The sequence below is a fragment of the Mesoplodon bidens genome, assembly GCF_964165515.1.
Source record: "Mesoplodon bidens genome assembly, chromosome: X".
Classification (NCBI taxonomy): domain Eukaryota; kingdom Metazoa; phylum Chordata; class Mammalia; order Artiodactyla; family Ziphiidae; genus Mesoplodon; species Mesoplodon bidens.
In genome coordinates, this window is record NC_138163.1 from 20,800,795 (window position 1) to 20,814,106 (window position 13,312).

General features: G+C 39.2%; 1 protein-coding gene across 2 annotated transcripts in view; it reads left to right on the forward strand.

The window, feature by feature from the left end:
• Positions 1 to 13,312, forward strand: part of MCF2 (MCF.2 cell line derived transforming sequence) — a gene marked incomplete at both ends in the record, with an annotated part of 83,653 nt that overhangs the window by 54,843 nt on the left and 15,498 nt on the right. For both annotated transcript variants that reach the window (XM_081222959.1, XM_081222960.1), the window contains 3 exons: positions 2,444 to 2,536; positions 4,261 to 4,339; positions 12,036 to 12,096. In XM_081222959.1, the coding sequence (XP_081079085.1) occupies positions 2,444 to 2,536; positions 4,261 to 4,339; positions 12,036 to 12,096 (233 nt within the window). The remainder of the gene's footprint in view (positions 1 to 2,443; positions 2,537 to 4,260; positions 4,340 to 12,035; positions 12,097 to 13,312) is intronic.

Consider the following 13,312-nt stretch of genomic DNA (forward strand, 5'->3'; position numbering starts at 1 on the left):
GTTGTTATTGTTATTGTGAATCAAGATAATTTTTTTTTTGGCTGTACCACGTGGCATGTGGGATCCTAGTTCCCTGAACAGGGATCAAACTCGTGCCCCCTGCATTTGAAGCACAGAGTCTTACCCACTGGATTGCCAGGGAAGTCCAAGATCAATTTTTTCATAATACTGACCCAAGAAGTAACTATTATATATCCCAGATACAGAAATAAAAGTCTTTTATCTTTTCAGTTTTATAACATGGACTTTTCATTTAATATATCAAGTGCTTTCCCTCCCAATATTCAAGTAGTTTTTTTTAATAGATCTTTATTGGAGTATCATTGCTTCACAATACTGTGTTAGTTTCTGTTGTACAACAAAGTGATTCAGCCATATACATACATATGTCCCCATATCCCCTCCCTCTTGAGCCTCCCTCCCACCCTCCCTATCCCACTCCTCTAGGTCATCGCAAAGCACCGAGCTGATCTGCCTAATAAAAATCTTAAGATAGGTAGTTATTGGTTATAATCCCAGAGTTCTGACCCACTGGGTGACTTTTAACAAGGTAGTTGACATCTTCACACTACCCTGAAGACAGAAAATTAGGTTAAAAGTTGGGGTCCTGAGCACTTGATACAGCAAGATGTCTTCAGATAAAATGCTTTAAAATAAAGAAAATATATTCATAGCTACCAGAAATCATCAGTGAAAATGTGAAGGGTGAGGCAGAGACCACAGTTAGGGTATAACTGTAGAATCAGCCTCGTTCTTTTATATATATTATTTATTATATAATATATCATATAACTATATTCATATAGTTAGAGCTTTAACTCTGCCTCTAGGTTCTAAAGGTAAGTTTTCATGGTATAGTAAATATTTAATAAGTAGAATAAAAACCTTTTGATAAAACCTTTATATTGTGTTATTTGAGAAAATATCTACAATCCATGAATTACAAATGGATTGTATTGCAGTGGATCATTTGTAGTGAATTGTTTAGAACTAAGAACAGTGTTGTTTGATAGAGATCATGGTTAGGTTTCCAGAGTAACTCAAAAAAGCTCATTTAATCTATAATGCTGTGCTCTATGTATGCAATGAAAAATAGCAAAACCATTGCTATTCAAATAAGGGAAAGTTGAGAAAGCAAACTCATACTTTTAAAAACTCACCATGTTATCTAAGCCTTTAGTGCATGCTATTTAATCCTTATATCAACTCTATGAAATAGGTACTCTTCCCACTTTATAGTTGAGGAAACTGAAATTCAGAAAGGTTAAGCAACTTGTACCGGCACACATAGCTAGCGCATGGGCTTTCCAACTTATTATGCTGTTAAAACAAAACCATGTATTGAAACAAAATCAATTTAAATAGAGATTGAATATGAGATTATTGTTTATCTTAAAACCTGATGTTTGAGCAAAAGTAGGTTAGTTAGAGTGGTTGAGTAGGAATGTAAAGATATTTTTGGACATTCTGAAAGTAACTTCTGAGTACATTCAGGGTAGATGTCACAGGCTCTTTCATTTCTAAGTATAATCCTTTTTCTTTTCCTTGATATGGGGATCTCACTAGCACTACTTTGAATGCTTATCAGCTCTAATGAGGGTCATTTGGGAGGCATGTAAATGGAACAGAGAGTGAGATATTCCTTTAGTTAATTAGGAAAGGATTGAAAGGAAAGAGAAGGCAGAAGGAAACTAAAAGAGAATGTGTGTACAAGGGAGTGAAATTGCTCAAAATGAAACTAACAAAGCTATTAGCAGCACAGGATGAAAGAAAATGGAAGAGTCTGTGCTTTGCACAGTCATATGAAAGAGAAGAAAATCTATGGTAAGGAAGGGATATTGCATACCTAATTTTCACTGGCTACAAGAAGACATCACTGTCCCATGACAGGTTGCTTTCTAGAGAGGTCAAGAGATTGGTGGAAATAGAGGGGATTTCTGTGTACCTGGTTGGTTCTCCCCGACCCATAAATTGGATGTCTATAACTTGTAGGGTTTCTATAGACATAAGTAGTAATTTGTGAGATTAACTTATCTGGCATAAAGTTATTAAAAAGAACCATTTAAATTAATTTTGGATGGCCTTTTCCACAATGTTTAATTAGTTTTACTTCTGTGTTTGACACAATAATTTGTTTTTATAGTGTACAGTTAAGTTATAAAGGAATTCAGTCTTATGTGGACTACTTGGATGCTCAGATTTGAAACATTTGTTTCACTCACTGGAATGGAGCATGTAGTCTGTACTATATAAGTGCATAGTTTAATGAAAGCATATAAACACTCAGGTCTCTGATTGTATTTATCATTTCATATTCTTTGATTATAAAACATTTTGAAGAAGTGAGAAATTCTGTTTCATTTAGAATATGATGGGGGTAGATTTAATGTAATTTCATTTTCAGAATAAAATGCTCATGAAAATGGTGACTCATATATTGTAGATGGATGAAGTTGGAATCACTGAATATGTAAAAGGAGACAACCGCAAGTTTGAAATCTGGTATGCTGGGAAGGAAGAAGTTTATATTGTCCAGGTTGGTCATTTAAGAATTATTCTAGAAACCATAACCTGCCTTAAGATACAAAAGTCTGAATTTTCAAACAAAAATAATTTTGGTTACATTACAAAAGTTCTCAGTCCTTTCCTGTAGGTTACCTCAATATTATTTGATTATTATTCTTTGTGATGCAATTAAACATTTTCTCAGTTACCAAGTTTTCTTTTTTTTCTTTTATTGAAGTATAGTTGCTGTATAATATTATATTTTACAGGTGTACAATATAGTGATTCACAATTTTTAAAGGTTATACTCCATTTATAGTTATTATAAAATATTGGCTAGGGCTTCCCTGGTGGCGCAGTGGTTGAGAGTCCGCCTGCCGATGCAGGGGACACGGGTTCGTGCCCTGGTCCGGGAAGATCCCACATGCTGCGGAGCAGCTGGGCCCGTGAGCCACGGTCGCTGATCCTGCGTGTCTGGAGCCTGTGCTCCGCAACGGGAGAGGCCACAACAGTGAGAGGACTGTGTACCGCAAAAAAAAAAAAAAAAAAAAAAAAAAAATATATATATATATATATAGGCTATATTCCCTGTGCTGTACAATATATCCTTGTAGCTCATTTTATACCTAATAGTTTGTACCTATTAATCCCCTACTGCCATATTGCCCCTTCCCCCTTCCCTCTCCCCACTGGCAACCACTAGTTTGTTCTCTGTATCTGTGAGTCTGCTTCTTTTTTGTTATATTCACTAGTTTATTTTTTAGGTTCCACATATAATCTCTAGGTCCATCCATGTTGCTGCAAATGGCATTATTTCATAGTTTTTTTGGCTGAGTAGTATTCCATTGTATATATGTACCACATCTTCCAAATCCGTTCATCTGTCTATGGACACTTAGGTTGCTTCCATATCTTGGCAGAAGTTTTCTTTAACTTGAGATATGTCTGCAATGCTTTCTATGGCTTTAAGTTTTCACCACAACATCAGGAGACTTATCAACAAGAGCTGATTGCCAAGAGCTTGGCCAGTGCTTCTCTGTCCCCATCAAGTTTCTTAAGTTACAGATTTATAACAGTTCTGAGTTCCTCTTGTGCTCAGCATTCAGAGAGGACCTGGTTACGAGACAGGGCGATGTGATGATTCAGATCGGATTGTTTTTTCTAAAGAATGTGGTTAAAGTTCTGGCCAGGCGCACTGTAAGCTTCAACCTGTCTCATGGAAGAAGAGAGGAATTAGAACATTTCAAGAGAATATTGTCATTTCAAAGAGTCCTTTTTTTTTTGGCCACGCCACATGGCTTTCAGGATCTTAGTTCCCCGACCAGGGATCGAACCCCGGCCCTCGGCTGTGAAAGCACCGAGTCCTAACCACTGGACCGCCAGGGAAGTCCCTACAATAGATTGTCTTTTCAGAAACAGTAGAACCTGTTTTGTTTTACCAAAATTAAACATAACAACATTTATATATTTAAAAGAACCCTCCTACACAGAAAAAATAAGTGAGATTTATATTTCATATATGTCTGAGCATTATTATCGAAGGCCAATTTCGAAATGGTTTTGGCTGTTATTTCATCTAATCCGATGGCTACTTATTTGCTTCTTAGAAGTTTTAAGAATCAAAATGCTAGAGTTGGTATATGGTGGTTCAGGATGTAAATCGTGTTTGATATACTTAGTGACATTTGTTTTATTATAAAGCATCATTTAAAAAAGGAAACATGTCCTCTCCTCCCCTGCTTTTTAAATCTTTAGGCTTCAAATGTAGATGTGAAGATGATGTGGTTAAAAGAAATCAGAAGTATTTTGTTCAAGCAACAGGAACTTATGACAGGTAAGTTCAAGCATGCATTCTCCAGAAAATGAAATACAAGAACAGCTCAGTGACTCAGATTTTGTGATAATTTTTACAGGGAATGGGGCTGATATTTACTTTCTACTATTTATAATGAAAAGGTTTGCTCAACTCATTAGCAGACCAAGATGCAGGAGGCTGTTTAAACTATTTCGGAGAATGAATTTTACAATGGAAGATGAGCTCTAGTGCCTGAGAAGCAGTGGTGCAGTGATAGAGCAATCTGAATGTGTTAATTCTAAATGCTTCCTATGAGGCAACTCTGCTTAGGACCTCCGTAATCAGTGCTTGGTAATGTTGGCCTGGGGGTGGTGCTAGTTATAAACTTGAATTACTTGAATAAAATATTACATGGTTCGATCCTTTTCTTTTTTTTTTTTTTGCTTTATAACAAATTTAATCAGTTATACATATACATATGTTTCCATATCCCCTCCCTTTTGCGTCTCCCTCCCACCCTCCCTATCCCACCCCTCCAGGTGGTCATAAAGCACTGAGCTGATCTCCCTGTGCTATGCGGCTGCTTCCCACTAGCTATCTACCTTACGTTTGGTAGTGTATATATGTCCATGCCGCTCTTTCACTTTGTCACAGCTTACCCTTCCCCCTCCCCATATCCTCAAGTCCATTCTCTAGTAGGTCTGTGTCTTTATTCCTGTCTTACCCCTAGGTTCTTCATGACATTTTTTTTCTTAAATTCCATATATATGTGTTAGCATACAGTATTTGTCTTTCTCTTTCTGACTTACTTCACTCTGTATGACAGACTCTAGGTCTATCCACCTCATTACAAATAGCTCAATTTCATTTCTTTTTATGGCTGAGTAATATTCCATTGTATATATGTGCCACATCTTCTTTATCCATTCATCCGATGATGGACACTTAGGTTGTTTCCATCTCCGGGCTATTGTAAATAGGGCTGCTATGAACATTTTGGTACATGTCTCTTTTGGAATTATGGTTTTCTCAGGGTATATGCCTCGTAGTGGGATTGCTGGGTCATATGGTAGTTCTATTTGTAGTTTTTTAAGGAACCTCCATACCGTTCTCCATAGCGGCTGTACCAATTCACATTCCCACCAGCAGTGCAAGAGTGTTCCCTTTTTTCCACACCCTCTCCAGCATTTATTGTTTGTAGAATTTTTTTTTTTTTCCATTTTTTTTAAGTTTATTTATTTATTTTTTTAATTAGTTTCTGCTTTATAACAAAGTGAATCAGTCATACATATACATCTGTTCCCACATCCCTTCCCTCATGCATCTCCCTCCCTCCCACCCTCCCCATCCCACCCCTCCAGGCGGTCACAAAGCACCGAGCTGATCTCCCTGTGCTCTGCGGCTGCTTCCCACTATCTATCTACCTTACGTTTGGTAGTGTATACACGTCCATGCCTCTCTTTCGCCTTGTCACAGCCCACCCTTCCCCCTCCCCATATCCTCAAGTCCATTCTCAAGTAGGTCTGCGTCTTCATTCCCGTTTTGCCCCTAGGTTCTTCATGACATTTTTTTTTTAAATTCCGTATATATGTGTTAGCATACGGTATTTGTCTTTCTCTTTCTGACTAACTTCACTCTGTATGACAGACTCTAGGTCTATCCACCTCATTACAAATAGCTCAGTTTGGTTTCTTTTTATGGCTGAGTAATATTCCATTGTATATATGTGCCACATCTTCTTTATCCATTCATCCGATGATGGACACTTAGGTTGTTTCCAGCTCCGGGCTATTGTGAATAGAGCTGCAATGAACATTTTGGTACATGTCTCTTTTTGAATTATGGTTTTCTCAGGGTATATGCCCAGTAGTGGGATTGCTGGGTCATATGGTAGTTCTATTTGTAGTTTTTTAAGGAACCTCCATACCGTTCTCCATAGTGGCTGTACCAATTCACATTCCCACCAGCAGTGCAAAAGTGTTCCCTTTTTTCCACACCCTCTCCAGCATTTATTGTTTGTAGAATTTTTGATGATGGCCATTCTGACTGGTGTGAGATGATATCTCATTGTAGTTTTGATTTGCATTTCTCTAATGAGTAAAGATGTTGAGCATCCTTTCATGTGTTTGTTGGCAGTCTGTATATCTTCTGTGGAGCAATGTCTATTTAGGTCTTTTGCCCATTTTTGGATTGGGTTGTTTGTTTTTTTGTTATTGAGCTGCATGAGCTGCTTATAAATTTTGGAGATTAATCCTTTGTCAGTTGCTTCATTTGCAAATATTTTCTCCCATTCTGAGGGTTGTCTTTTGGTCTTGTTTATGGTTTCCTTTGCTGTGCAAAAGCTTTGAAGTTTCATTAGGTCCCATGTGTTTATTTTTGTCTTTATTTCCATTTCTCTAGGAGGTGGGTCCAAAAGGATCTTGCTGTGATTTATGTCATAGAGTGTTCTGCCTATGTTTTCCTCTAAGAGTTTGATAGTTTCTGGCCTTACATTTAGGTCTTTAATCCATTTTGAGCTTATTTTTGTGTATGGTGTTAGGGAGTGATCTAATCTCATACTTTTACATGTCCCTATCCAGTTTTCCCAGCACCACTTATTGAAGAGACTGTCCTTTCTCCACTGTACATTCCTGCCTCCTTTATCAAAGATAAGGTGACCATATGTCCGTGGGTTTATCTCTGGGCTTTCTATCCTGTTCCATTGATCTATCTTTCTGTTTTTGTGCCAGTACCATACTGTCTTGATTACTGTAGCCTTGTAGTATAGTCTGAAGTCAGGGAGCCTGATTCCTCCAGCTCCATTTCTCGTTCTCAAGATTGCTTTGGCTATTCGGGGTCTTTTGTGTTTCCATACGAATTGTGAAATTTTTTGTTCTAGTTCTGTGAAAAATGCCAGTGGTAGTTTGATAGGGATTGCATTGAATCTGTAGATTGCTTTGGGTAGTAGAGTCATTTTCACAATGTTGATTCTTCCAATCCAAGAACATGGTACATCTCTCCATCTATTTGTATCATTTTTAATTTCTTTCATCAGTGTCTTAAAATTTTCTGCATACAGGTCTTTTGTCTCCTTAGGTAGGTTTATTCCTAGATATTTTATTCTGTTTGTTGCAATGGTAAATGGGAGTGTTTCCTTGATTTCACTTTCAGATTTTTCATCATTAGTATATAGGAATGCCAGAGATTTCTGTGCATTAATTTTGTATCCTGCAACTTTACCAAATTCATTGATTAGCTCTAGTAATTTTCTGGTAGCATCTTTAGGATTCTCTATGTATAGTATCATGTCATCTGCAAACAGTGACAGCTTTACTTCTTCTTTTCCAATTTGGATTCCTTTTATTTCCTTTTCTTCTCTGATTGCTGTGGCTAAAACTTCCAAAACTAGGTTGAATAAGAGTGGTGAGAGTGGGCAACCTTGTCTTGTTCCTGATCTTAGTGGAAATGGTTTCAGTTTTTCACCATTGAGGATGATGCTGGCTGTGGGTTTGTCATATATGGCCTTTATTATGTTGAGGAAAGTTCCCTCTATGCCTACTTTCTGGAGGGTTTTTATCATAAATGGGTGTTGAATTTTGTCGAAAGCTTTCTCTGCATCTATTGAGATGATCATATGGTTTTTCTCCTTCAATGTGTTAATATGGTGTATCACGTTGATTGATTTGCGTATATTGAAGAATCCTTGCATTCCTGGAATAAACCCAACTTGATCATGGTGTATGATCCTTTTAATGTGCTGTTGGATTCTGTTTGCTAGTATTTTGTTGAGGATTTTTGCATCTATGTTCATCAGTGATATTGGCCTGTAGTTTTCTTTCTTTGTGACATCCTTGTCTGGTTTCGGTATCAAGGTGATGGTGGCCTCGTAGAATGAGTTTGGGAGTGTTCCTCCCTCTGCTATATTTTGGAAGAGTTTGAGAAGGATAGGCGTTAGCTCTTCTCTAAATGCTTGATAGAATTCACCTGTGAAGCCATCTGGTCCTGGGCTTTTGTTTGTTGGAAGATTTTTTATCACAGTTTCAATTTCAGTGCTTGTGATTGGTCTATTCATATTTTCTATTTCTTCCTGGTTCAGTCTCGGCAGGTTGTGCATTTCTAAGAATTTGTCCATTTCTTCCAGGTTGTCCATTTTATTGGCATAGAGTTGCTTATAGCAATCTCTCATGATCTTTTGTATTTCTGCAGTGTCAGTTGTTACTTCTCCTTTTTCATTTCTAATTCTATTGATTTGAGTCTTCTCCCTTTTTTTCTTGATGAGTCTGGCTAATGGTTTATCAATTTTGTTTATCTTCTCAAAGAACCAGCTTTTAGTTTTATTGATCTTTGCTATCGTTTCCTTCATTTCTTTTTCATTTATTTCTGATCTGATTTTTATGATTTCTTTCCTTCTGCTAACTTTGGGGTGTTTTTGTTCTTCTTTCTCTAATTGCTTTAGGTGCAAGGTTAGGTTGTTTATTCGAAATGTTTCCTGTTTCTTAAGGTGGGATTGTATTGCTATAAACTTCCCTCTTAGAACTGCTTTTGCTGCATCCCATAGGTTTTGGGTCGTCGTGTCTCCATTGTCATTTGTTTCTAGGTATTTTTTAATTTCCTCTTTGATTTCTTCAGTGATCACTTCGTTATTAAGTAGTGTATTGTTTAACCTCCATGTGTTTGTATTTTTTACAGCTCTTTTCCTGTAATTGATATCTAGTCTCATAGCACTGTGGTCGGAAAAGATAGTTGATACAATTTTAATTTTCTTAAATTTACCAAGGCTTGATTTGTGACCCAAGATATGATCTATCCTGGAGAATGTTCCATGAGCACTTGAGAAAAATGTGTATTCTGTTGTTTTTGGATGGAATGTCCTATAAATATCAATTAAGTCCATCTTGTTTAATGTATCATTTAAAGCTTGTGTTTCCTTATTTATTTTCATTTTGGATGATCTGTCCATTGGTGAAAGTGGGGTGTTAAAGTCCCCTACTATGAGTGTGTTACTGTCGATTTCTCCTTTTATGGCTGTTAGTATTTGCCTTATGTATTGAGGTGCTCCTATGTTGGGTGCATAAATATTTACAATTGTTATATCTTCTTCTTGGATTGATCCCTTGATCATTAGGTAGTGTCCTTCTTTGTCTCTTCTAGTAGTCTTTATTTTAAAGTCTATTTTGTCTGATATGAGAATTGCTACTCTAGCTTTCTTTTGATTTCCATTTGCATGGAATATCTTTTTCCATCCCCTTACTTTCAGTCTGTATGTGTCTCTAGGTCTGAAGTGGATCTCTTGTAGACAGCATATATATGGGTCTTGTTTTTGTATCCATTCAGCCAATCTGTATCTTTTGGTGGGAGCATTTAGTCCATTTACATTTATGGTAATTATCGATATGTATGTTCCTATTCCCATTTTCTTAATTGTTTTGGGTTCGTTATTGTAGGTCTTTTACTTCTGTTGTGTTTCTTGCCTAGAGAAGTTCCTTTAGCATTTGTTGTAAAGCTGGTTTGGTGGTGCTGAACTCTCTCAGCTTTTGCTTGTCTGTAAACGTTTTAAGTTCTCCATCAAATCTGAATGAGATCCTTGCTGGGTAGAGTAATCTTGGTTGCAGGTTTTTCTCCTTCATCACTTTAATTATGTCCTGCCACTCCCTTCTGGCTTGTAGAGTTTCTGCTGAGAGATCAGCTGTTATCCTGATGGGGATTCCCTTGTGTGTTATTTGTTGTTTTTGCCTTGCTGCCTTTAATATGATTTCTTTGTGTTTAATTTTTGACAGTTTGATTAATATGTGTCTTGGCGTATTTCTCCTTGGATTTATTCTGTATGGGACTCTCTGTGCCTCCTGGACTTGATTAACTATTTCCTTTCCCATATTAGGGAAGTTTTCAACTATAATCTCTTCAAATATTTTCTCAGTCCCTTTCTTTTTCTCTTCTTCTTCTGGAACCCCTGTAATTCGAATGTTGGTGCGTTTAATGTTGTCCCAGACGTCTCTGAGACTGTCCTCTGTTCTTTTCATTCTTTTTTCTTTATTTTGCTCTGCAGCAGTTATTTCCACTATTTTATCTTCCACCTCACTTATCCGTTCTTCTGCCTCAGTTATTCTGCTATTGATCCCATCTAGAGTATTTTTTATTTCATGTATTGTGTTTTTAATCGATGCTTGATTCATCTTTAGTTCTTCTAGGTCCTTGTTAACTGTTTCTTGCATTTTGTCTATTCTATTTCCAAGATTTTGGATCTGGGAAATAGAATCTTGGATCATCTTTACCATCATTATTCTGAATTCTTTTTCAGGTAGACTGCCTATTACCTCTTCATTTGTTAGATCTGGTGGGTTTTTATCTTGCTCCTTCTCCTGCTGTGTGTTTTTGTGTCTTCTCATTTTGCTTATGTTACTGTGTTTGGGGTCTCCTTTTTGCAGGCTGCCGGTTCGTAGTTCCCGTTGTTTTTGGTGTCTGTCCCCAGTGGCTAAGGTTGGTTTAGTGGGTTGTGTAGGCTTCCTGGTGGAGGGGACTAGTGCCTGTGTTCTGGTGGATGAGGCTGGATCTTGTCTTTCTGGTGGGCAGGTCCACGTCTGGTGGTGTGTTTTGGGGTGTCTGCGGACTTTTTATGATTTTAGGCAGCCTCTCTGCTAATGGGTGGCGTTGTGTTCCTGTCTTGCTAGTTGTTTGGCTTAGGGTGTCCAGCACTGTAGCTTGCTGGTCGTTGAGTGAAGCTGGGTGTTGGTGTTGAGATGGAGATCTCTGGAAGATTTTTGCCATTTGATATTATGTGGAGCTGGGAGGTCTCTTGTGGACCAGTGTCCTGAAGTTGGCTCTCCCACCTCAGAGGCACAGCACTGACTCCGGGCTCCTCAATTTGGGATGATGTGTTGTCTATTCATGTATTCCACAGATGCAGTGTACATCAAGTTGATTGTGGAGCTTTAATCCGCTGCTTCTGAGGCTGCTGGGAGAGGTTTCCCTTTCTCTTGTTTGTTCTCACAGCTCCTGGGTCTCAGCTTTGGATTTGGCCCCGCCTCTGCGTGTAGGTCACCGGAGGGCGTCTGTTCTTCTCTCAGACGGGACAGTGTTAAAGGAGCAGCCGCTTCGGAGACTCTTGCTCACTCAGGCCGGGCGGGAGGGAGGGGCACGGAGTGCGGGGCGAGCCTGCAGCGGCAGAGGTCGGCGTGACGTTGCACCAGCCCGAGGCGCGCCGTGCGTTCTCCCAGGGAAGCCACCCCTGGATCCCGGGACCCCGGCAGTGGCGGGCTGCACAGGCTCCCGGAAGGGCGGTGTGGGCAGTGACCTGCGCTCGCACACAGGCTTCTTGGCGGCAGCAGCAGCAGCCCCAGCGTCCCACGCCCGTCACTGGGCTCCGCGCTTTCAGTCGCAACTTGCGCCTGTCTGTGGAGCCCCTTTAAGCAGCGCTCTTAATCCCCTCTCCTCACACACCAGGAAACCAAGAGGGAAGAAAAAGTCTCTTGCCTCTTCGGCAGCTCCAGAGTTTTCCCGGACTCCCTGCCGGCTAGCTGTGGCGCATTAGCCCCCTTCACGCTGAGTTCTCGCCGCCAGCCCCAGTCCTCTCTCTGCGCTCTGACCAATCCTTTTCTATATTCCAAATTCAGACTGGCTTTCTCTCTGGCTGTTTCAAGTCTGTGAAGGTGAACTCAAATGGGATTGGGGGGGTGCTATGTGAAGGTCATTGTTCCTCAAGGAAGTAAGAAGTGTGGCTTCCGAACAATGCTTATATAATCTTTGTTTTATTTCACAGTTAAAAAACAAGAACAACATAATCAGTTAACAGAACAGACTCTTTCTTCTCAGCGGAATGAGTAAGTGATTATACTTTAAGAAATACCACTCTCCAATCTTCTGTTTTCCGTATATAACATGAAACAATGTAATTAAACTATCAGACAAAAAATACCTGCCCTTTTAGCAATAACTCATCAAATTCTATAAACACATTTTCTCAGTTCTGTCCTTGGACTTGGAGCCTGATAGTCCTTAATATTTATCCCACTATTCCCCTGATGTTAAAAAGAATATAAGGAAGTGCCTTTGCTCAGGGAAACATCTTGACCCTGTCTACCTGTGGATGGCTGCAAGAAAGAAGAGATTAACACATCCTCTCCCCCAGGAGATGTTTTGCAAGACTGATGGCCCTTTTTACTTTACTTCCTCCCCGCCTCTCACTCTCTATTATGCCTTTTTACTTTATCTCCCTCTCTGATTCTATAAAAGAAACTGGCATGCAGACCCCGATAAGATGGTTATTTTGAGACATTAGTCTGCCAACTTTCCAAATAAAGTTGTATTCCTCGCCTCAAAGAAAAATAGTCTGGGCTAATTTTTAAACACGATTATAAGTGCTTTGTTCTCAGTATACCCTTGGGGGAGTTGCATGTAGGCTGCTAGCAAAAGTGGCTACACTCATGGCTTTCTCTTCAAAATATTTCTGGGCACCTCCAATCTGATTGGAGAAGGAGAGGTATAAGAATGATGTACTGGCAGCTAATACTGGCCTGAAGCTTTGTGGTCCCTTGATGGAGACCACTTGCTGGTGACTTGGCCTCTCTGTGTAGCTAGAGAGGAGGTATGGATCCCAGGGGTGGGGGCTGTGCCTGGACAGAGCCACGACGTCTTTGAGGAAGGCAGCCATCCTCAATGATAGCTTTGCTGCTGGTTTAGAGATGTGGCCATTGTATTCCACCTCTAGGAATCTTAAAAGGTGGAGTTTCTGTACAACATTTGCATATATGCAGAAAGAATCCCCACGCTGATTCCAAAGCCTTGGCACAGAAATTCACCACGCAGCATCTGCATGATGTAGGGATCATTGAAGGACTTATTAAAAGTACACTTTTTCAGTGGTACAGATGAACTTATTTACAAAACAGAAATAGAGTCACAGATGTAGAAAATGAACTTACTGTTATGGGGGGTGAAGGAGGGATAAATTGGGGGATTGGGACTGACATATACATATGACTATAGATAAAATAGATAACTAATAAGGACCTACTGCACAGGGAGCTCTACTCAATA